The sequence below is a fragment of the Tupaia chinensis genome, unplaced genomic scaffold, assembly GCF_000334495.1.
Source record: "Tupaia chinensis unplaced genomic scaffold, TupChi_1.0 Scaffold146604_1, whole genome shotgun sequence".
NCBI classification, from domain to species: domain Eukaryota; kingdom Metazoa; phylum Chordata; class Mammalia; order Scandentia; family Tupaiidae; genus Tupaia; species Tupaia belangeri.
In genome coordinates, this window is record NW_006206460.1 from 810,286 (window position 1) to 834,403 (window position 24,118).

The 24,118-nt window shown below is 39.8% G+C and overlaps 1 protein-coding gene across 1 annotated transcript in view; it reads right to left on the bottom strand.

Moving 5' to 3' along the window:
* Positions 1-24,118, bottom strand: part of LOC102487571 (contactin-associated protein-like 3) — a 222,793-nt gene that overhangs the window by 24,863 nt on the left and 173,812 nt on the right. Inside the window, 7 exon segments of the mRNA XM_027768474.1 lie at positions 7,271-7,358; positions 9,274-9,407; positions 10,776-11,000; positions 12,848-13,087; positions 15,618-15,836; positions 17,066-17,236; positions 23,715-23,842. Of these exon segments, the coding sequence (XP_027624275.1) occupies positions 7,271-7,358; positions 9,274-9,407; positions 10,776-11,000; positions 12,848-13,087; positions 15,618-15,836; positions 17,066-17,236; positions 23,715-23,842 (1,205 nt within the window).

The window sequence follows — 24,118 nt, forward strand, 5'->3', positions numbered from 1 at the left end:
AGGCAGCCGGTGAAGCCGAGCGCCGCCGCCCGCCGAGTGTCCGGGTCAGCTCCGCCTGGCTCTGCTGGGGAAAAGGAGCGGGCACACAGTTAAGGCGCAGGCGCAAAGGACCCAAGCCAAGCACCGCAACGACCGATTTGGAAGTCACTGTGAATCCTTTGTCCTTCCATGGCGAGGAAAGGACAGCCAGGGCCATCGCCATCCCGCTGTCAGGGTCAGGAGCGGCGGACTTTACTGGCGGGTTCAACTGCAGAGACCGCTCTCTGTAAATTACAGAGTTTCTTAGGAAAGCAGTTATGTGGGATGCCTTTAAGAAATCCTCTCCATTTAATACTTTAAAGCGATCACTAAATGCATTTTTAATGAGACTCACAGCCGGTAATCCAGGGGATTACAGAAAAATGACTTCTGGAGACCAGGTCACAGCTCTGGAAATCTTTTCTAATTGCTTTTGCTTATTACATTCAACTGTTACTTTTTTTAAAAAGATGTATTACAGGGTTTATGACTTTCATACTGTTTTATCAATGGTACCTTTTATCACCAAATAATGCCCCTCTTTGTCTCATTCAGTCGTTCTAATCTTAAATTCCATCCTGTTTGAAGTAACATCACATTTCTTAAAGTTATAAACTGTTGCCTGCTGGTTCTGGCCGTCCCTACTGCATTAACTGTTACTTTTTGACCTGTTATGGCAGCACATAGTCCATCCACACTGTAGGGTAACAGTCACTACACCTGAGGTGGTTCTTTGTTTCTTCATTACTTATTTCACATGGTTATTTATTCGCTGGCTGGCTTCATCAGTTTCCTTATTTCCCCTTTTCCCTATTTGTGAGTTGGAGAGTTTGAGAGTTCAACTCTCCCAGCTCTGGCAAGCAAAAGCATTCTTTGTCATCTTTATATGGAAACAAAATATTCTTTTCCAACAAGACATTCACCTACCTCTTTCCTCCCCTGCATCCTCAGAAGGGCCCTTTGATGTGCTCCCCCTCCTCTCCCTCCCTGTCATCTTCTACAATGGCACTGCTTCGCCACAGGTAAGACTGGGGAGGTTTTTTTTGTTTTTTTTTAACTTCTTTCTTCCTTTCTTCTTTCAATTTTCCCTTCTTTCATTCCTTCTTTTTAGTTTTACTCTAACACATCTAGTTCCTGACCAGGATTGCAATTGTACTTAAGAGCTTTTTTTCTCTATCATGTTTCTTCTATTTCAAGAAGCTTTTTTACACATCGATTTGTGCCCACTCCTCATCCCCCTCCAAGGAAGAACTTCGGCACGTGTAACAAAGATCCTCCATTTGGTCAAACTTCAGCCCTCTGCTCAAGCAGCCCTGACCTTTGGTCTCTGCACGGCCCAGTGTGGCAAGAACACTGACAAACTGGGTTTCATCAGAATCCCCTGCCCCCAGTATCTGACTATGCTTCTCCTCCCTCACATTTCCCAGGTAATGTCTGATCCCCCCTGGGCCTGTCTTCACCAAGAATCCTGTTAGGCCACTTAGCAAGAATTACCCACTCTCTTCATAATTTTCTTCCCACTGACCACTCCTCCCCACCTCCTGGTCTATAAATCCCCACTTTTCCTCACTTGAAGTTGAGCCCCAACTCCCATCCCTGCTACAAAACTCCATTCCAGTAGTGGACGCACCCACTAGGCTGGTTTGGAATAAAGTCTGCCTTACTGTTTTAACGTGTGTCAGGAATTTTTTTCTTTGCTACAATATAAAAAAAAGATGATTTTACATGAAATATTTAGAGATGAATCCTATCATTTTAGGAGAAATTTTCTCTTAAAAACACTGAATAAAAACATTAAACAATCATTTAACCTGGAGCTGATGAAACAGCAGAACTTTCTTACATCCTCAATTAATGACTTAATTAGAAAATGATCACCAGAGTTTTTTTCTAAAGAGGGAAAAACTATTTAAAAAAAAAAAAAAATGGGACCAGCAGTTAGTGTAATGGCTATGTCGCTGGACTCCCATGTAGTTGACCGTGGTTTGAGTCCCAGACCTGACGGCTTAAACTCATGCCAGGTGCATGTGTGTGCCCAAGATCCAGAAATGAGAATGGAGGAGAAGGGATTGCGGCGTGGCCATCCCCGCCCCCCCGCCCCGGGGGGTGATTTCTCACTTTCTATCTCTCTGTCTCTCTCTGTCTTTCTGGTGAGCACACACACACCCTATAGCAAAAACCTCTCCAAAAAAAAATAGTTACTTCGCCCACTCTGAAGCATACCTGGCAATCACGGCATACCCAGGAAGAAATAAATCCAAGGGCTATTTTGCAATCCCAGCTTTTAACCAGCACTGCTAGCAACTGTTCACCCACGGAACAAACATCTAGTAAAGCTCGACTCCTGCTGTGGTGACAAGTGGACAGATTTTACCCCCCTGTTACCTTGACATGGCAACACTTGTCAAAACCCTTCATTTTCACATTTCTTTTTTTTTTTTTTGGAGAGGTTTTTGCTATAGGGAGTGTGCACACGCCAGACAGACAGAGAGAGACATAGAGACAGAAAGTGAGAAATCACCCCCCAGGGGGGATGGTCACGCCACAATCTCTTCTCCTCCATTCTTCTCTCGGGATCTTGGGCATGCACACACACGCGCCCAGCGTGAGTTCTAAGCCACCGGGTCTGGGACACGAACCATGGTCGACTACGTGGGAGTCCAGCGACATAGCCATTACGCTAACTGCTGGTTCCCCATTTTCACATTTCTTAATCAATTCGTTCCAGTCAGTCTCTTAGCCCGTCTTGTCTAACTCTTTTATCTCCCATCAAAGCCCATTCTTGAATAAATTCATTTTTGCATAAATACCTGATTATGGATTTTGTTAACACTCTTAAGGGTATGTGTATTTTAGCAGGAGGAAGGGCTTCAGGCCAAAGGAATGGATCTGTAATTATGGGATTTGAGAAATTATCACTGGTGGTTGGGAAATAAAAAATATCTGAAGTAGGGTTTCCTTTCTCGCCCACTGAAGCCATGCCAAATCGACACCTCTGACCTCACAAGCAAGTGCCACTCAGCTGAGCTACAGGAAGAAATAGTTAGCTAGCAGACACTAGCCCCACGTGACCATTAAGATTCAATCAATTAACATCACATATGTTTACTAATTCAGTCCCTTAATCATTCCAGCTACATTTCCAGTGCTTTGAAACACTTATTTTGAGCCAGCAGGTCACAATGGAGGTTACGTCACTGGATAAATATATGACCTTCATCCCAAATGGTCAGCTTCATGGTTCAAGTCCTGGATCTGGTGACTTGAGAATCATACCAGACACATATGCATGTAAGCCCAAAATCTCAAGAGAAAAATGGAGGAGAAGGGATTTTGGTGTGAAGATTCCCCTTGAGGGAAAGGGGGGCTGACTTCCCATTCTCTCTCTGCCTCTCTCTCTCTCTGATGAGTGCACACACCCGATAGCAGAAACTATAAAAACAAAAGACAAAACAAAGCAAAAAGCACTTATTTCAAGTGTGTCTAGGAACTGCCATATAGGACAGTGCAGATACAGGGCATTTGCATCATCCCCAAACTTCTGTTGGACAGCGTCGATCTTACTGACTTGACTTGTAATTTCAAAGACCTCATGACATCCATGATTCCCATTGACTTCCAGTTATTGGCCAAGTTAGAAAATCTTAGAATTTTAAATGTTAAGGCTATAGGTCTTATAGAACTCAAAATGCAATTTCAAAAACGGTTTGACATTCTCACATACCTAAAGCTCTATGTGAAATGCAGTCAGTCAGTGGATTTGCTTTCCTTCTACCTCAGTATATACCTCCTAAGGTTTATAAACATAGTTTTATGAATATGTAACTATTTACAGGCTTTAGTTTTATTTTCTGGAAGCAAACAAAGAGACATAGCTTTAAATTCCACGTTTTGGGATTTTTTTTGGCTATATATCTATATCTAATTAGTGTTTAGAGGCCAGGAGGTGGCATAGTGGTTAAGGTACTGGACTCTTACATGGTAGACCACAGTTCGAGCTCCAGAACTGGCGGCGTGAAACTCATGCCAGGCACGTGTGCGTGTGTGCCCAAAATCCCAAGAGGAGAATGGAGGAGAAAAGATAGCAGCACGGCCATCCCCCACGGCAGTGAGTTCTTGCTTTCTGTCTCTGTCTCTCCAGCAAGCACACACGCCCTATAGCAAAAATCTCTAATAAAGCAAAAATCTCTAATATAGCAAAAATCTCTTACTAAATAAAAATAAGTTAATGTTTATTTAATTTTTTGGAGAGGTTTTTGCTATAGAGGGTGTGCACTCTCCAGAGAAACAGAGACAGAGAGACAGCAAGCAAGAAATCACCCCCCTAGGGGGATGGGGATGGTCACACCACAATCCCTTTTCCTCCCTTCTCTTGGGATTTTGGGCACACATGCACGCCCAGTGTGAGATTTAAGCCACCAGGTCCGGGACTTGACCCGTAGTCAACTATGTGGGAGTCCAGAAACATAACTATTATGCCATTTGCAGGTCCCCAAAATAAGTTAATGATTAAACAAACACATAAAGCAAAATTGAAAGATATCCATTATACCAACTAGCCAAAGAAAGAAAACAAACATAATCGTTACCTTTATGAAATTATAATATTTTAAGTGATCACAGTTTTTAAGACTGTATCTTGTATAGAATGTAAAGTGATGTAAAAAATTTAACATCTGAAGTCTTTACATTTAAATAGGTTTACTCTGAATTGAGTTTGTGTTAAGTAGTAGGAATGATCATCACTAATAAGACTACTCAGCAATAGTGAGACAAGAATACAAGGCTACTTCAAAAAATTAGGAGAAAAATAGAATTAAAATATGACTTTATTTTGCTGCAAAAATCTTTCAGACTATGCATTTTTCCATGAACTTTTTGAAGAGCCTTCATAGCATCATAATTACAGTAAATTCTAGGCCATTTTTCAAAATATGTTAAGGAATATAACAATATATTAGGTGGCATTGAGCATGACTTTCTTGTAATTGCTCACATGTCAGCCTGTGTTTTCTGTAACATGTGATTTAGGAAGGAGGGTCCAGTGCCTCTTGTTCAGGGTTTCTCAGTGCCCAATGAAGCGCTCATAACAGATGCTCTGCAAATTTTTAAAAAATTTATTATTATGTATTTTTTTCAATTTGGCCAGAGAGAGACAGAGGGAGAGAGAGAGAGAGAAAGCAAGTCTCCAGGTTCAGGACTCAAACCAAAGTCACCCATGTGGGAGTCCAGTGCCTTTAACCACCATGCCACCTGCTGGCCCCAACTCTGCAAATATTATTGACTGAATGGACAAATTGATGACTCATATGAACTCATGAGAAATAAATACTTATAATTTACCACCAAATTTTTGGTTATCTCTTTTTGGAAAACTAGTGGCTTCTCTTTTAGCCAAATTATTGTTCTATTTTACTATAGGTTAAAGAAATAAAACACTTCCTATGAAACTAAAATTTAAACATAAAACTGTAGCCTTGATGTAATTATTACTTTATCTAAAAGTAGCAAAAGATTCATGGCAGAAATCAAAAGTAAAATATAATTGTCCAAAATATGAAGTGTTTTATTAATCTTTGATTATTATCTCTTCTTGCAGGCACAAACAACATGAAATATACCTTTTTGTTTTTTGAGAGGTTTTTGCTATAGGGCACGTGCACTTGCCAGAAAGACAGAGAGAGACAGAGAGACAGAAAGTGAGAAATCACCCCCCAGGGGGGATGGCCATGTCGCAATCCCTTCTTCTCCATTCTCCTCTCGGGATCTTGAGCATGCACACATAGGCGCCTGGCATGAGTTTAAGCCACCGGGTCCGGGACTCGAACCACAGTCAGCTACATGGGAGTTCAGTGACACAGCCATTACGTCAACTGCTGGTCCCGAAATTTATGATTTTCTGAGATCAGTTGCTTTTGATTGTATACTTCATTGCTGAACTTGAATGTTTATACCCAAAGTTACAATGCCTTTGAATATAGCGTCCTTGAATAAAACATTACCATCTTGCAAATCTTATTTATTCAGAGGGAAACAAAATGTATGTAATGAATATTACTATTCTTTTTCATCCTATTCATATTACATATAATATAGTTCATTTTCTTGATTCATATAAGATAAATATAGTTCTTTATAGCAAGATTACTTTCCTTAGTTATTATGATATATAGTTTTAAACTAAATTGTATTTGGGCCAGCTGGTGGTATGGTGGTTAAGGCAGCTAGGTTCCACGTGGCTGACTGCATGGTTCAAGTCCTGAACCCAGCAGCTTGAAAGACATGCTGGGCAAGTGCACATGTGTGCCCAAAATCCTGAGAGGGGAATGGAGGAAAAGGGATTGTGGTATGGCCATCCCCTCTCTTTCTTTCTCATGCACATGTGCCCTACAGCAAACATTTTTTAAATAAATAAAACTAAGCTAACTTTTAAAAATGCTCCCCTAGGCTCCACTGTAGGAAGCAGGAGACTGCTACATAATTGATGCAATGACATGGGAGGCCAGGACTCCTCAACCTGGAATTGAACACGCCAGGCATGTCCACATGTACCATTCTCCTGACTAAATGAGAAGCTCAGGGGAAGACTGTGCCCTGGCAAGACACTATAAAGGTTGCCTTTCTCTCAATCTCTCTGTCTCTTATGGAAGAAAAAAAAAAATGTTGTCTTGTTAGACAGCTGCAACAGCTTTCTACCTTGCACATCAGATGTTTACGAATACGCCTCATCTCTCCTGTCAGTGTTATCAAAGACAGAAACTAGAGTTATCAGGGATGGAAAACAACAAGCTAAGTAAGACTGGGAACACGGTTGAAAACCATTCATCTGCTGAAAGAAAATAAACACGTTCCCTCTTTTATTCAACTCAAACTTCATTTTAGCATTCAATGGAGGTTTCTGGAACTGATGATAAATACATAATTTGTGAACGACGCATCTGCTTTGATAACACTTCACTTTTCAAGAAGGGTTAGAAAAATACGGTGATTCATTATGCATGATTGCCGAGTGAGAGGGTGAGGACGGAAGTGTTTTTCACGCAAGGCCCTCGCACATCTCCTGGGCAGCCCCTACTATGATTATAAGAGCACTTGGCCGGGAGTGCAGTCTGTGCCTTGATTGTCAGTCACTGTGAAATCATCACTCTGTGAGACAGGGAGCTTCCTTCAGAGTGATGAATGCTTCCAGAGTTTGTGACATAACACTTAGGATCTAATGTGTTAGAGGGAAAAAGGCTTCTCTTTCACTTACCTAAAAACTTTCCCAGTATGAGAGATTTGACAGCGTTGAATTCTGTCCCTGAGGACAAGATGACTTGTTTCCTCGCACTCTGGTTAACCTATTATATGTTCCACAAGAAGCAAACATCAAAAAGAAGTAAAATTTTAATGATTAGGAAGCACAAGGAGGCAAGAAGAAATTATAAAAATATATCACTTGTAAGTGTTACTACAAAGGTTGAAGAAACCACCTTCAAATGATGAATCATTTGGAAGGCGAAAGCTATTTATAGGAGACTTCTGGAATGGCATCAGCTATAACTCTACCCCCTTATCTATTGGGTTGTTGGAAAAGTCATGACATATTTTTCCATGTTTTTCTGTGCAAAAATGTGTCATGACTTTTCCAATGACCCAGTACTTCCTTTGCTTGCTTCATTCTTCTTCATACTGTAAGTATCTATAATTGCAGAATCTACAAAAAAAGATGAAATTGGTTGCTTTCAACTGAAATATGGGGACCAGCAGCTGGCACAATGGTTATGTACCTGGACTCCCATTTAGTCAACTGCAGTTTGAGTCCTGGACCTGGCAGCTTAAAACTCACTCCAGTTGCGTGTGCATGCATGCCCAAAATCCCAAAAGGAGAATGGAAGAGAAGGGCATTACCATCCTCTCGGGGGTGATTGCTTGCATTCTGTCTCTCTGTCTCTCTCTGCTTCTCCAGTGAAAGCATGTGCACTATAGCAAAAATCTCTCTTAAAAAAAAAAAAATGGGACCACCAGCTGGCGTAATGGCATAATGACTGTTTCGCTGGACTCCCATGTAGTTGACTGCAGTTCAAGTCCTGGACTTGGTGGCTTAAACTCACGCCATGTGCGTGTGCTTGCATGCACAAGATCCGAGAGGAGAATGGAGAAGGAGGGATTGCAGCATGGCCATCCCCCCGGGGGGTGATTTCTCATTTTCTATCTCTCTGTCTCTCTGTCTTTCTGGTGAGCACATGCGTCCTATAGCAAAAACCTCTCAATAAATAAATAAATAAATAAATAAATAAATAAATAAATAAACTAAAATATGTATGCATTTGGGGAAAATACTTGAAACATAAAGCCATAAAACATAAAAACATATTGTATGTGCTAATTGAAAGTATTTCACTGACTTTAAATGTCAGTGACAATATGTCATTTATTTACTTCTTACTGACTTAGATAAATTTTCTCATTTATTTTCATTTAATGAAGTTTTGTATTTTTTTAATCTTGTACCTGAATTGCTGTAGAACCTGTTCTTTTATAATCTGATGAGGACAGGTTCCCACTGAAATACCATCAGTAGTCAGTACAATAATCTAGACAACACTTGCCTACTGAGTAAAGTAAGACAAAAAAGGGTGTGCTAACATCTTAAATGGTCAGATATGTTAAAAGAAAAATTGAGACAGATATAATTTCGCAGAGAGTAACTGAGTAAAGAACGATTCCAAATGGGCAATCCCCAGAACTGGGTCTGAGGAGCTCCAGGTCAAATAGCCTTCATGGGCAGGAAAAGGGAAGTGATGTACAGAAAATGAAAGTGAGGGAAAGGAAGGAAAGCAGCCGCTGGACTCGTTACACCTCGGGGGTCGCCAATGCACACAGTTTAAAAGGCCGGCAGCCTGTGACTGACTGACGGAAGACGGAAGACGGGCTCCTGCGACTGCCTCTGACTCAGCCACTCGTTAAGAAAGCAGACTCCTGGGTGAAGCTGTGGTTTGTTCATAAGGATTCAACTATATGAGTGCCGAGGCCTTCTCGGGCCAATACAGTTTAATTTAACAAACAATCACGTTGCCAAAATCACATTGCTGAACCAGCAAAATAGAACAAAACCAACCATCTCCTTCTCGCCCAGATAATGGTTATATTTGACATCCTATCTTTGACTTAGAGAAGACCAACACTGAATGTGTTGCTCCTTTATTAATACCTACTATCAGAATTTTGCCTTAGGTTAATTATTCTTACAGTTACAGGAGTTTGCTGTGTTACCTGTACAAAGACCACGGCTGCGTCTCTGTTAATCTTCACCTGGTGAAGCTGCCCGTCAGCCATGTTTTTAAAGTCAAAGTTAAACACATCAGAATCTTGATGTCTGTCTAGCTTGTACCTAATCTGTAAACTTCCTAAAGAGAAAAATAAATGACATTAAAGATTAAAATGGCATTTTATACAACTTTTGATGAAGATTCTAGAGTATTGTTATTTTTGTAAGGCACTATATATACATACATGTGTATATATGTTTCATTTTGCTAAAGGGCACATATACCCACCAAAGAGAGAGACAAAGAAGGAAAGTGAGAAAGCACTCCCCGTAGGAAATGCTCACACTACAATCCCTTTTCCTCCATTTCTCCTTTCTGGATTTTAGGCAGGCATGCACGTACTCTCAGCACTGCATTTCAAGCTGCCAGGTCTGGGACTTGAAAGGTGCAGACGGCCATGTGTGAGCCTGCTGCCTTAACCCTTAACCACCACGCCACCAGCTGGCTTAGGGCGCTCTGAACCCACTTGGCAGATTTGGAGTTGCCCAGTAGTCATCTCTCCTGGCAGAGTGATTACTTAAGTGCTATTCCAGTGCCAAAGGCTGAGTCCAATTATACTATTTTAAAAGTGAAGACCACGTCTATCAATAATAAGCATTCCCCCCACATTTTTCTTAAATGAAAAGGTTTAAATTACACATATGAACCTCTGAACTCGGATCTAAATCTTAACTACGATATTTATTTTATAAAATGTTAAAACTCCATGCACTATTATACTGACCTTCAGTTTCTATAATTATAACTGTTTGCTCTCCTACAGAGACGCAACTCATTGTCCAACACTCTTACAGCTTATCATAAGATCCCATTACTCAGAGATTTTGTAGGGATTTTCTAGAAATTAAAATTGTGCCCTGCCTCACTACCTAACAACTGAAAGCCTGGCTTTGTTGGCTAGTTATGACAACCTTGGAATGTCCCAGTTACCCCTGGTTGAGACACTGTCATTTCACTTTCTTCTTTTATAAATGTGATACAACTGGCTCTTCCAACCAATGACAAGATAAAAATGACTGCATTTATCTATTGCTTATAGAAATTGGCTTTTATAAAGTTGTATTATAACATACAAATTACTCTACTTTGCTGAGAATTAGCAGGGAATGTATGTCATATATCTAGAAGTCTTATTTCAAAACAAACTGTAAAACTGGTATAGATCATCATGTAAGATGAATGGCCCCCTATCAATAATAACAAGTATAATTGTATATCTCATTTGTAAAATTATTAAATTTTTAATGAGAAAAAAAGCATCTTAATTTAATCTCGAAAGGCTAGCTTTTATGACAACCACATGGATCATACTGAAACATTGGCGGTATGGCATGCAATTTTCTTTTCTCATTTGTAGTTTGAACATGAAAAAAAATCCTTGTTATTATAGCCTTTTTTCTCTAATTCTGGGTGGTTTGTTTTTTATTTCCCACAAAAGATATTCACCATTGTTGGCAAGGATAACTGAAAGGTATTCCTCATAGAAAGAGCTCACATAAAGCAATAAACTTGGAGTTTGTGTGGTTCGGAAGCTCAGTGCAATCACTTCTCTGGTCAGTGTGACGTCCCTGTGTAATGAAGAAGCCAGGGAGCTGGAATTTTCACTTAAGGTAAAATGTTCTTGAAAATCATAAGTCATTGAGGAGCCACTTTCAAAATATGCAGAAATCTCTGGAATGACAAACATACACTGTTATTTAATAAAATGTAAGTACGGAGGCCATGTTTTAAGTATATTTTTAAAGATGAATCTGATTTTAAATATTCTAGAAGATAAAATATTAATGAAATGCTTTTCTGTTACATTTTGTGTATTTTCATTTCACGTTTTTTTAAAAGTTTGAAGGAAAAAGTAACAAATCCTGATATAATCATAACTCAGAATTGAAAACATTTAATAGAGATTTCATTTCATTCTTTAAATTATCTTCATCTTAGAGTTACATATGATTAACTATCAGCATGAATGTATAATTTAAGAGTAGCAGCTCTCAGCTTTCAGTTTCAGTTTTTTCCACAAGGTTTTATTTTTAACATTAACATCCTTATTAAGATGCAATCTCTATGCCTTACAGTAGACTAAATTAAAGTATAAAAGTCTTTGTTTTTTATTATGTATATTTATTTACATATGTATGTAATCATGATCATCAATTTTATTTATTTAGTTATTTCATTTGCCAGAGAGAGGGTGTGCTTGTTAGAGGGAGACAGAGAGACAAAAGGGAGAGGGAGATACTACCCCAACTGGGGCATGGTCATGCTGAAAGCCTTTCTCTTCCATTACTCTATCCTGTCAGGATTTGAGGCATGTTTCTCAAGCCACTGGGTTCTGGATTTGAACTGTGTGGTCTGCTACATGGGATCTGTCTCCTTTAACCCCTAGGCCATGGGGCCAGCCCACCATCAGTTTCAGAGCTGTATCATCATCTCCTTACCCCCTGCTCTCCCTGCTCTCAATTCATACCCATTAGAATTCACTGCCTCCAACACGGCAGCGTTGCCAACCACTAATCTACTGTATGTGTAGATGTTCTATTCTGGAGAATTCATATAAATTGTAGCTTACAAAATAAGGTCCTTTGTTACTGATTTCTTTCACTGAGCTTATTTTCAAGATTTACTAATGTGTGGCATCTATCAGTAGGTTATTCTTTTTTACCGATGAATAGTATTTTATTGCATGGATGTGCCACATTTTGTTCATCCATTCATCAATAAATGAACATTTGGGACCAGCAGTTAGTGTAATGGCTATGTCGCTGGACTCCCATGTAGTCGACCGCGGTTCGCATCCTAGACCCGGTGGCTTAAAACTCACATGGGGCATGCATGCCCAAGATCCCAAGAGGAGAATAGAAGAGAAGGGATTGCAGTGTGGCCATCCCCCTTGGGGGGTGATTTCTCACTTTCTGTCTCTTTGTCTCTCTCTGTCTGTCTGGTGAGTGCATGAGTCCTATGGCAAAAACCTCTCCAAAAAAATAAATAAATAAAAATGAACATTTGGGCTGTGTTCATTTTGGGGTTATTATTAGTAATAATGGTATAAAAATTCATGCATATGTTTTTGCATAAATATGTATTTCCATTTCTCTTAGGTAGACACATTCAGGAATAGAATTATTCAGTTCCATGACAACTCCATCTCTAACATTCGATAGAATTAACATTCAACAGAGGGTAGGGGATAACACAGAGATCTTCCAGACAAGGAATCCAGAGAGATCTGACTTCCTATTTAACAGGTTTAAGTTTTCAAAAATATTGCTCATGCTTCTAAATTCATTAGAGGAATTTGGGGGGAAATGATTATATTTCAATTTCTCAGTATTATCTTTTTTTTCTTATGTTAATTATAAAAATATATTTTATTTTAATTTCTTTTCTACATTCAATCACTATATATCGCTTAGCTCACAAAGTGAATTTTATCCTTTCTTTCTAATATCAAATGTCAGAAGTGGTCCTCATATTCCCTAGGGTTCCCATCCTTAGAACTGCTCCTTGACCTCACTTACCATCTGTGCAGAACGGCCCCTCATACGCAGAGAAAGCACAGTCACAAGCTATTCCTCGGTGCTTCTCTCTACAGCTGCCTCCATTGCGACACAAGTGTCCGTAGGTGCTGCAGTGTCCGCCACACCCTGGCTCCACTCCCGGTGTCACTGTGGCTCTTTCTTCCAGATCCAGGGCCACCCCATTCAATTGCAGAGACCTGATGCATCCCAGAAAGCCCCTCTGTCTGGTCGCCGTTCCACCTACAATGGAAACACTGCAAATAGAAATGTGTCCTTGGTATTTTATTCAGAATTTTAATGTTCACATCAAACTCAGGCCTTATGAAGAGTTGCAAAAATTATAATTTGGCAAAAAATGTGAACATTAAATTTTGAATATATAAATGATCAGATATGAAACTTTAAATGACATTAAATAAACCATTTAAATCTTTTTTTTTTTCAATTTGCTACAGGGCATGTATACTTGCTGGAGAGAGAGAGAAAGGAAAAGAGCACCCTCATGGGGGATGGTCACACGTCACCCTCTCTCCTTCATTTCTCTGGGACTTGGGGCACTCACACACTACACCCAGAGTGTCTCTCAAGCCAGGACCCAAACCATATGCAAGTGGCTATGTAAGATCCAGCCCCCTTAACTACCATGCCACTGGCTGGCCCCACATAATTTTTAAACACAGTAAGCTTGGCAAATACCCACTCTAAAAATATTTCTTTAACCTCAATTAAGAAAGATTTTCACTTCAGGTCTTTTACAAAGAACAAAATATAAACTACATCAACATTATTTTACTTTTATAAATAATGATATGTATTATAATGGTCAGGTATAAACTTTCAAAGTTTTCGTAAGAGTAGGAATATATGTAGATAAATTTATTATTTCAATAAACTCTCAGAGTAGAGTCTGAAAGAGACTGAGAAGGAAAGAAAGGGACTCTGGAAGGGGTGAAACTACTGAACAACCTGAGCCACACTGTTTCTCCTCCGTCCACTCCTCTCAGGGCACGTTGATAAATGATAGCTGAATAACTCACGCATTTATAGCTTAGCATGTCAAACTTGAATGTCAAAGAAAATATTTGGAGAAGTGGACAACACTTATGTGGGGACAACCACCATTATGAAGGCACTGATTCTCAATGTTAGCAATGTGGGCATTACCTGGAATTTGTAAAAAAAAAACAATACAGATTCAGGAGGATCCTCCCACAGATTCTGGTTCAGAGGGCCTCCAGTGGGGGCCTCAAGTAGAAAATTTCACCTTCTTTGTTAGAGATTCTGAAACCGTTGATTCATCCACCAGAGTTTTATAAACCTTACCTAATTATTCTGGGTGAATTTTTTTTTTTTTGAGAGGTTTTTGCTATAGGGCGTGTGCACTCACCAAAAAGATAGAGAGACAGAGAGACAGAAAGTGAGAAATCACCCCTCAGGGGGGATGGCCACATCATGATCCTTTCTCCTCCTTTCTCCTCTCGGGACCTTGGGCACGCATGTACACGTGCCTGGCATGAGTTTAAGCCACCAGGTCCGGGACTCAAACTTTGGTTGACTATATGGAGTCCAGTGACATAGCCATTATGCAAACTGCTGGTCCCTCTGGGTAAATTTTTATGCTAATTTTGTTCCTAGGCATTCCATTCAATAATATCTAGGATTTAAAGTGACAAAGTTCCTTTATTTGACTCATCTGTGTGTTCCTTCTTTCAGGTAGTTTGATGGTTTCAGGTCCTTTGAAGAGACCTCATCTTACCCTAATGTAACAACTAACCATGTTGAAGCTATGTTTTATAGAGCAATCATATATATCCCCCCTACACACACACACACACACACACATACACACACACACATCCTCCTGTGAAGTAGGCTGTGTGACAATTTTTGGTTTACTCCAGCTTCTAATTGGATTGAGTCCTTATTTGCTTTAAAATGCATAAGAAATGAGCAAGTGACAGCTATTTCTTTAATCTACTTGATTCCTAAATTAGAATACAGTAGTTCGAAAAATAATATAGCAAAGTATATTTGCTCTTTGGGAAAAATAAGCAACAATAATAAAATGGTAAGTAAGCAAACTAAAGAAAAGACTGCCATTATTCCGAACTGGAATCTTTAAATGAATGGATGGCAGGATGGAGGAGCAAGACCTGGTTATAAACAAGGAGCTTCATAGACAGAGCACCAGGACGAGAAGAGAGGAAAGAAAACCGGAGGATGGCTCCTGAATGTCTCCCTGTGGACAGGCACACTGTGTGGGTGTTTATGAGCAGACACTGGACGATGCCAATCTCAATTATAAGACAATGTCCCTACCTCCTCTGAGAAGAAAAACTAAAGAAATGAATAAAAATTGCTTATTATCACACTAATGGTATTGATAAACTGTAGTTGACACAAATGCCAATAACTGCAAAATGAATTGCTCTAGCTTGGGAATCAGCTATCATGAATAGTTTTTTCTAGTTGGTTGCTCCATCTCTCTGAGGCTAGGTTATCTCATCTGTAAACATGTGGCAATTTACCTTCAAGATGATTTATCTAATAAGAAGTGCATGGCAAGTTCCTAGAACCCACTAGGTATGGGTAGGAGTTCCTATAGTAGTAGTAGCTGGAAACCATCAAGTAATTAATAATTAATAAATAGTGCCAATAGTAAGTAGTAGGCGTTGTTGGCAATTGTTACTCTGAGTACTTATGCAGTTATGATTTTCTTCTGGTCCATCTCTGCACTCACACCAAGTCTAGATACACCAATAGCACTTACCGATGAAGAGCTGGCTGTTGAGTTGTAAGCGGACGTGACCATCAGCAGGGGCAGGCTGTATCTCCTGAGGGAGCTGATCGACTTGGAGAGATGCTCCTTTAACGTTCCTTTCTGCCTTCACTTGGTGCCACCGGTTGTCATTAAAAGGGATAGGTGACCGTACCATGACCTCACAAGGCCCATTCCCCACGTCAAATGTAAAAGTCACTTCTGTGGGAGCTAGAAATATTACATATGAACACCACTCAAGTTAATTCACAGGGAAGACAACTTAGTCTTGATAGACATAGGGAAACATCATGGCATGCCATTACGACAGAAGACAGTGACACTGATACAGAAAAGTGTTATTCTGAGTTGGGAATTGAGGGCAAAATTAATTTATGTCCTAAAGGAAAAAAAAATAAAACAAAACTGATTTTAACACATTCAATCTCAGAGTTTACTATTCAATCTTGAGAAGTCCTAAATAATAAAAGTATGTACCCCATAGCTAGACTATCAAATGGTGTTTGCTTATATGTATAAGTAATTTTCCTTAAAAATGGTTCAGAGGCCGTCAGGTGGCGTGGTGGTTGAGGAGCTGGAATTCCACATGGCTGACCATGGTTCCAGTCCTGGACCTGGTGGCTTGAAAGCACACAGGGTGCAAAATCCCAGGAAGAAGGAGATTGCAGCATAGCCATTCCCCCAAAGGGGCGATTTTTCACTTTCTCTCTCACTGTCGCTCTCAGTCTTTCTCCAGCAAAGGCACTCGCACTACAGTAAAAACCTTAAAGGGAAAAATAAAAAAGGATTCAGAATCTTATCTAACTTTAAATACATTAAGTGTGAATTTTGTTAGTAACAAATTAAGCTATGGGCACATACTAAGCAATATATATGATAAAATATTTTTGTAATTTAGTAAAGAATTTGATGAGTTTGGTTTAAAGCTCTGACTGTTTGGAAGCCAGCCTATAGTCTAGTGGTTAAGGAAGCTGAATCTCGCATGGTTGACCACCCAGTTTGAATCCTGGTTTTCAGTGACTTGAGAAACATGCCAGGCATGTGTGCATGCACGCCTCGAATGCCAACAGGATGGAGAAATGGGAAGGAAAGGATAGTGGTAAGACCACAGCCCATTGGAAGGGCACTTTCTCCCTTTCTCCTCTTTTTTTCTCTCTCTCTGTGGTAAGTATCTGTACCTGCTGGTAAAAGATATAATAAATAAAAAGCCCTGACTGTATTCAACCGCAGTCAAGAGAAGGCAAACATTTTTATGGACTATGACATTTTTCATACCTCACAGTCTTACTTTCTCTTAAAAATGACTAACTAAAATCATAGTCCTTTACATTTTAATAAGGATATGAATAATAGAGAATGACAATCCGTTCACCAGTTGATCAGTTAAAGGCTGGATTGACAAACAATGGGTGTGCTCTGACTTGTCCAGAGTGACTTACCACTCAGCTCTATCCTGATGAAGTCTGTGATCCCCAGGTTCTCCAGAAACACACCTGAGGAAACTGTGGTCTTAAAAAAGAAACTCACGTCAGCAGTAAGTTCTCCCTGGAAAGTAGGAAAATGAAGGTATGAAGTCTCGGTGTTGAAGGAAGCTGAATTCCAAAATGATTCTGTTTCCAGAAAGAGAAAAAGACAAAAGGGAAAAAAATGAAACAAAAATAACAGTTGTATTTTATATGTATAGGATTTTTTCTGCTAAACACATCAATAATCTCTATAAGCATCCATTAGGGGGTCTGAACATTCATGTCATATAGTCATGACATCGACATCTGAATGGTGATTCTTTGGGGGGATTAGAGTTCTGAGGTGAGAAAAAGCTAAGGGGGCCAAACCAAGAGCAGTGAGACCCATCATGAGGTCATGTCAAAAAGGCAGGAAATAGCCAAGGGTGGCGTGAACTTTGGGGATGGCAATGAGGTAGTGAGACTGGGTCCATTCAGAATACTTTTTGAGTTAGAGCCAAGAGAATTTACTGATGAGCTGGAGATGGGAAGTGAGGAGAAGAAGAGTAGAGTTTAAGATGACTTCAGAGTTTTCAATCTAACTTTGAGGAGAATAATTTGAAGAGGATTCAAGAAGCTCATTTGGGGCATGTTAAACTTGAGATATTTATTAGGCATGCAAGTGAGGATTAGGAGGAAACACTTAGAAATATGGCTTTGGAAACTAGATCACAGACTTTCATTTTGTGTTTTTCTTAAAAAGAAACAACAATAAAAACTGTCCTGGGAACCAACAGTTAGCGTAATGGCTATGTCGCTGGACTCCCACGTAGTCGACCTCGGTTCGCATCCCGGACCCAGTGGCTTAAAACTCACGCCAGGCGCGTGGGTGTGCGTGCCCAAGATCCCGAGAGAATGGAGGAGAAGGGATTGTGGCGTGACCGTCCCCCCTGGGGGGTGATTTCTCACTTTCTGTTTCTATGTCTCTGTCTGTCTGTCTGGTGAGCGCATGCGCCCTATAGTGAAAATCTCTCCCCCCAAAAAAACAAACAAACAAAAAAACCGAAAACAAAAAAAAACCTGTCCTGGTAATTCCCTTCCTAGCAAATGAAAAACCAAAACAAAAATTATTCTTTTTTCTCCTATTCCCTACCAAATTCAGGACCACACACTGCATTTATTTTTCAGTTCTCTTTAGTGTTCATCATCCTGGAACAGTCTTTTGGTGCTTTCTTTCATTTGTGATTATGAGTTTTTTGGGAAATATTTTTCAGTTGATTTGTTGAACGTTCTTTAGTTTGGATTTGTCAGATACTCATGATTAGATTCATGTTGTGCATTTTTATAAAAAATACCACGGAAGTGAAGCTGTGTCTGTCTCAGTGTATCATATCATGAGGTATACAGTGTTAGTTAATCTCATTACTATTCACGTTTGCTTTTATTGCCTCGTACAAGTTTTTCTTAATATGGAGTTACTATTTTTCTCTTTGTAATATATAAATATCTAGATACTTTCAGGCTATGAAATAAATAACCTCATCTACTTTTTCAAACTTTTGCCCACTAGTTTTACAATGTCTTGATGGTTCTTGGTTGAATTATCATTACGATGGTTGTCAGTGGTAATAATTTACATTACATCATTCTTTCCACACTAATTGGCTGGCATTTTTCTGTTAGGAAAATGGTGTTTGGGCCCAGCCCTCATAGTGCAGGCACCAGAGGAAAACACATGGTCAACCATGTGTTTGCCTCCCGTATAACCTGAAACACACTGGGTGCCCACACCCAAGAGCCTGACTAGGTAGAGGGCTGGGAAATATGTATTTACTACACCTACACCACACACACACACACACACACACACACACACACACACATGCGGAATTCCATGCTTATGCTTCATCTATCCATTATGTATACTGAAGTTGTGAGTTCATGCCTGTACTTCCATTTCTAATTCAGCATCACAGAGCTCATTTTAGTCTTCCTTCTTTCCACATATGTAACTCCCATCTCAGTAAGAAACCTGGCTCCCATTATCCTCAGTGTACTTTCGTGTGCTCAGTTCCCCCATGTGTTACCAGTCTCCTTACTCCAACATCATTTCCCTGACCCATCCCTGCAGGCCCCAACTGTAGCTGCCTCAAAGGAAGAAGGAGAAATCAGTAAGTATTGTTTTTTAAAAGGCGCAGATGAAGAGAAGGAAACAGAAAGAGAAGAAGAGAAGTTATAGCTATAGAAGAGTTCATGAGAAAGAGAATATTTTAAATATCAATTGTTTTTGGTCACACTGTCAAAAGCTTTGCTGAAGGGGTAAAGCACTCTATGGTAGAGACTGAAAGACTGGAGAACATAATATTAAAAATTGTAATGGACACTAGAGACAAAGTGGAAAGAGAGTGTGGGAGGGGAAGAGCATAGGAAAGGAAATTTGGGGGGGAAATGGAGAGGTAAGACACTTGTGGGACACAGGTAAGGTTCATTATCTGTTAACAAGGATGTGTATAATAGTCTTAACTGGGCTGGACTGAGGTGTAAATCATGCTAGGTAAAGTCTCTTCACAATTTAAATGATGTATAGTGATTTAATGTATGAATAATAATTTAAAAGATGTAAAAATAATAATAATATAAAAACTCAAAAAAGAAAAAATAAGATGAATAAAATATCCTTAAGAATCCCACAAAGGTACTCACATTGGAAGGAAGTGGAGATCTGAGGCAAGTTGCCAGATAGGTAGTAAACTAAGAAAAGAAAAAAAAAATGTAAAAGTGTAGAGTCCCTACATATTGGCACTTGATGCCAGAATCTCAACACACAGACAGACAGACAGACAAGAAAAGGCTCCAAATTTCTAGGTGTAAATGCTAAGCTTCACATTTTTCTCACAATTCAGGATTAATGCTTAGAAATTTAGAGCTTTTTAGGATCTCTCTGCTAAGGATACACCCTCCCTGTGGTAGTGTGACACCTGGAACACTTAAATAATTCCTGAAGAAAAAAATATGCAAAAAACAGCCAGTGTATCAGGCACAGCTCAGTCAGCCCCTTTCTCACCAACTTCAGCTCTCAGGTTATGGGGAAAGGTGGACAGAATGACAGACTCTAGTTCTGAGATTACAGTTCAGAAGGAACTCTACGTATGTGAAGAGACAGCTGTTATGACAAATTCAACTTCATTATATATAAATAAATTAAATGTCTGAACAAAGCTGCTGAATATAAGCATAAGCAATAAAAAGATGTGTGTCAATTATACAAAGATACCGTGAATAAAAAGAAGACACAGAGGAAGGAAGGAAGAAGAATGAACAAGGTGGAATGGAAGAAAGGAAGAAAAGATGGATCAGAGTCCAGTGATCCAAAACCTCGTCCAAAAAAGCCAACAACGGATGGGAAGGGAAATCCTGTGAGATACAGTGTGGGAGCAATAAGAACACTAATTCAGCAAAACAACAGCTAAAAGGGGGTCAGGTGGTGGCACAGTGGCAATGCCATCGGATTTCCCTGGAAAAGGTTCTGGGTTCGCATCCCAGGAAATCCTAAGAATGTTGGGGGTGGGCACACACCTGTGATCTGGGTTGGCTGAGAGCGGAGCTGGGATATGGAAAAGAAGCTCCTGTTGGGGATGCCTATCTTTTTCTGTCTCTCTCATGGAAGACACAAACTTTAAAAAAATACATAAAATCTAGTTTTAAAAAGAGATAAAGGTATAGGTAATCATGAAAAAGATGAAAAGAAATGCTTCCTTTTACTTAAGAAAATATAGAGGCACAATTAAGCTTACAAATAATATGGAATAGATATACCATAAATATCTAGAAATGCAGTGAATACACTGAAATCAACTTACAGCCTTGAGGGGCAACACAGGATAATCACAGCAACTCAGAGCAGAAAGGCAGAGCGATTAAAGCACTTGGAGAAAACAGAAAATATACAGAGGGCAAAGAAAGAGAGGTCGACATGCTGTCTCAGATCCAGAGAAACCAACAAATGAAACTGATCATGTATTCAAAACATAATAAAAACTAGGGCCATCAGGCTACATACTGGTTAAGGAGTTGGAGTCCCACGTGGCCAACCTCAGTTCGAGACACAGTGGCTTGAAAATCACATTGAATGTATTTGTGTGCATACCCAAAAACTGGAGAGGAGAATGGAGAAGGGACTGCAGCAGGACCATCCCCTCTGTGTGTGTGTGTGTCTCTTTCTCTCTCTCTCCACTAAGTGTCTGTGCCCTATGACAAAAACTGGGGGAAAAAAAAATAAAGACCCTCTTTCTTAAAGGAGAACAGAATAAGATTAGGAAAAGCATACTTGGTTTTAGGAAAAACTAATAATGATTGAAACTGACCATATTCTGGATAATATGTCTGTTAAGAACTGTGAAGAGTCTGAGATTTCTCCCTGCCTGAAGATGACCTTTAGATCGCCAGTTTCATGGAGGCTGACAGACACCACAGTGTCTGGGTCAGAGTCAAATGACATTTTTGCTCACACCTCAGCAAGCAGCCTGAGCATCAGAATATGAGCATTGGTTCCTCTGATCCCCAAATCTCATAGGTTAATGCAATAGATGGACTGGGTGGATGTCATACACACACCGTAGGTTTGCATCTCAGATGAGGAATCCAAGGATGAGTGCCCAGAACTTTTTAAACAGCAGCAAACAGACCAGTTCCCCTCTTCTCAGGAGAGTGAATGGTCATGAGTAGTGAGGCTCTATCCTCCTTGACCTACTTAGTCACTGTTACGGTTTTGACAATGGCTCGTCCCCCAAGCTCATGTGTCATGATGTGGTTCTGAACATAATGGCATTGGGAGGTGGTGAGACCTTTATGAGGAAAACCTGCATTCAATCTTGCCAGACAAGATTGGGGTGTGAGTCAGTAGACTGAGAAAAGAAGTCCTTTCCTCACTGGGTACCATCTAATCAACTGGGAGTATGAAAGTGGAAAATCCTCCCCGCACACACACACACACACACACACACACACACACACACTTATAATGTAGCTGCTGACCTTCCTACTTCTCTCGGCCATGTCAAGACATAGAACCAGAGGCACCATGCTTTTAGACTTTTAGTCACTGGAATCAAGAGCCAAAACACTCCTATTCTCTTTCTTTTTTTCTTTCTTTCTTACTTTCTTTTTTCTTTATTTCTCTCTCTTTCTGTCTTTTTTGCCAAAGAACAAGTGCACTCACCAGAGAGAGAGAGAGACAAAGTTAGAGGCAGGTGGAGAAAGCACCCCAGTTGAAGCATGGTCACACCACAATCCCTTCTCCAGTTCTCCATCTTGTCAGAGCTGGGGGGACCTGTTCACAAATGCCTAGCGTGTTTTTCAAGCCACTGGGACTGAAATTTGAGCCTCATGGTTGTTCATGTGGAATTCAGTTCACTTAATCACCAGGCCATGGGGCTGGCCTAGACCTCTAGTCTTTTTTTTTTTTTTTTTTTTAAAGATTTTTGCTATAGAGTGTGTACGCTCACCGGAGAGACAGAGAGATAGACAGAAAATGAGAAATCATCATTTAAGAGGATGGCCATGCCACAATTCCTTCTCTTCCATTCTCCTCCCAGGATTCTGGATACGCACGCACACTTGTCCTGATTGAGTTTCAAGCCATTGGGTCCAGGACTTGAACCATGATCAACCATATGGGGGTCCAGTGCCTCAACCCCCACACCAGCTGCTGGCCCCCAGACCTTTAGTCTTCATAAACCTCCAGTCCAGCTTTGAATATTTCTGATAGCAACACAATAATGGATGAATACAGTTGCCTATAACAACTAGCTCCGTATGAGGGGATGGAGATGCTGAGCAGTCATCGTACTCAGGAGAACTTGCAGGAACTCTTTGGGTCCATACTGGACTATGCTTGTCAACAATGTTCGCCACATATTGAGGACAGGAGTAAATCAAAACAAATTTAGTCTCGGACTTCTCTATAGCACCATACAGTACTACAAAGCAATATACAGTGCGCTATGAAAATTTTTCTCAAGAAAAGATTTTATATCTAGCTTAGTTGCTATTCATGTACTACGGCAATAGACAGATCCTCACAGACTTGAAAACGTCCAGGAATAAAGCGCCAATGAGCCCGGGCTGGGTGAGGAAAAACTGAATCATGGAATTCAGTTATGGATGAGAATGTTTCAGTAAAAAAGACTAATTGAGATCCACAGCACAGTGCAAAAAAAAAAAAAAAAAAGACTAATATAATTCTTGGTGTAACATAATGCTGAAATAATATTGAAAAAGTATAAAAAAAGAAAATGTGACTTAATAATTTTACACTGAAATTATTCCACAAATATAAAGAACAAATATTCCCAAGCATTCACAAATTCAGAAAATACTTCAATTAAAAACTCTTCTAGAAAAAAAAAAAATAAATAAACCATAAATGAACACAGATGTAGCCAACCAAGGAAATTCATTCACTGTTAAACAATACTTCACTAACGAGGTATAAACTGTGCTCTTACAATATCTGTGCTTTTCCTACTGGGTCCCAGCGCCATCACTAACTTCCTCTCTGGCCCAAATAAGGGAATCTGTCTACTTTTTTTTATAGCCAAAATCTGTTACTCTGAAAAGAAAGCTTGTTATTGCCACTACTTACTGTCCCCCTGGCAGAGGAGAGGTCCCAGAGTATAAGCCGCTTCGGAATGGGGTCGGCCTGTGTCTGTCATCACAATCTGAGTGACTGGGAGGTGCTCCTTATGGGAAAGGATTATTGTGTCACTGGTCCTAGGGGAAAAAAAAAAAAAAAAACACCAAAACCCTTAAAATGATTCTTATTGACACACAGGTAAAATGAATTACGAATTCTTATTGCAATTTGAAACTAGTATTAAAGAACTTAATTGAACACTTAAAAACATTTTCAATATTTTGATAGCACAGAGACTCTTCTGAATCTAAATCAGGGGCTGGCAATCTTTTCCTGAAAAGGGCATACAGTAAATGATTTTGGTTCTGTGAGCCATGCAGCCTCAGTAGCAACTACTCAGCTGTGCCACCCAA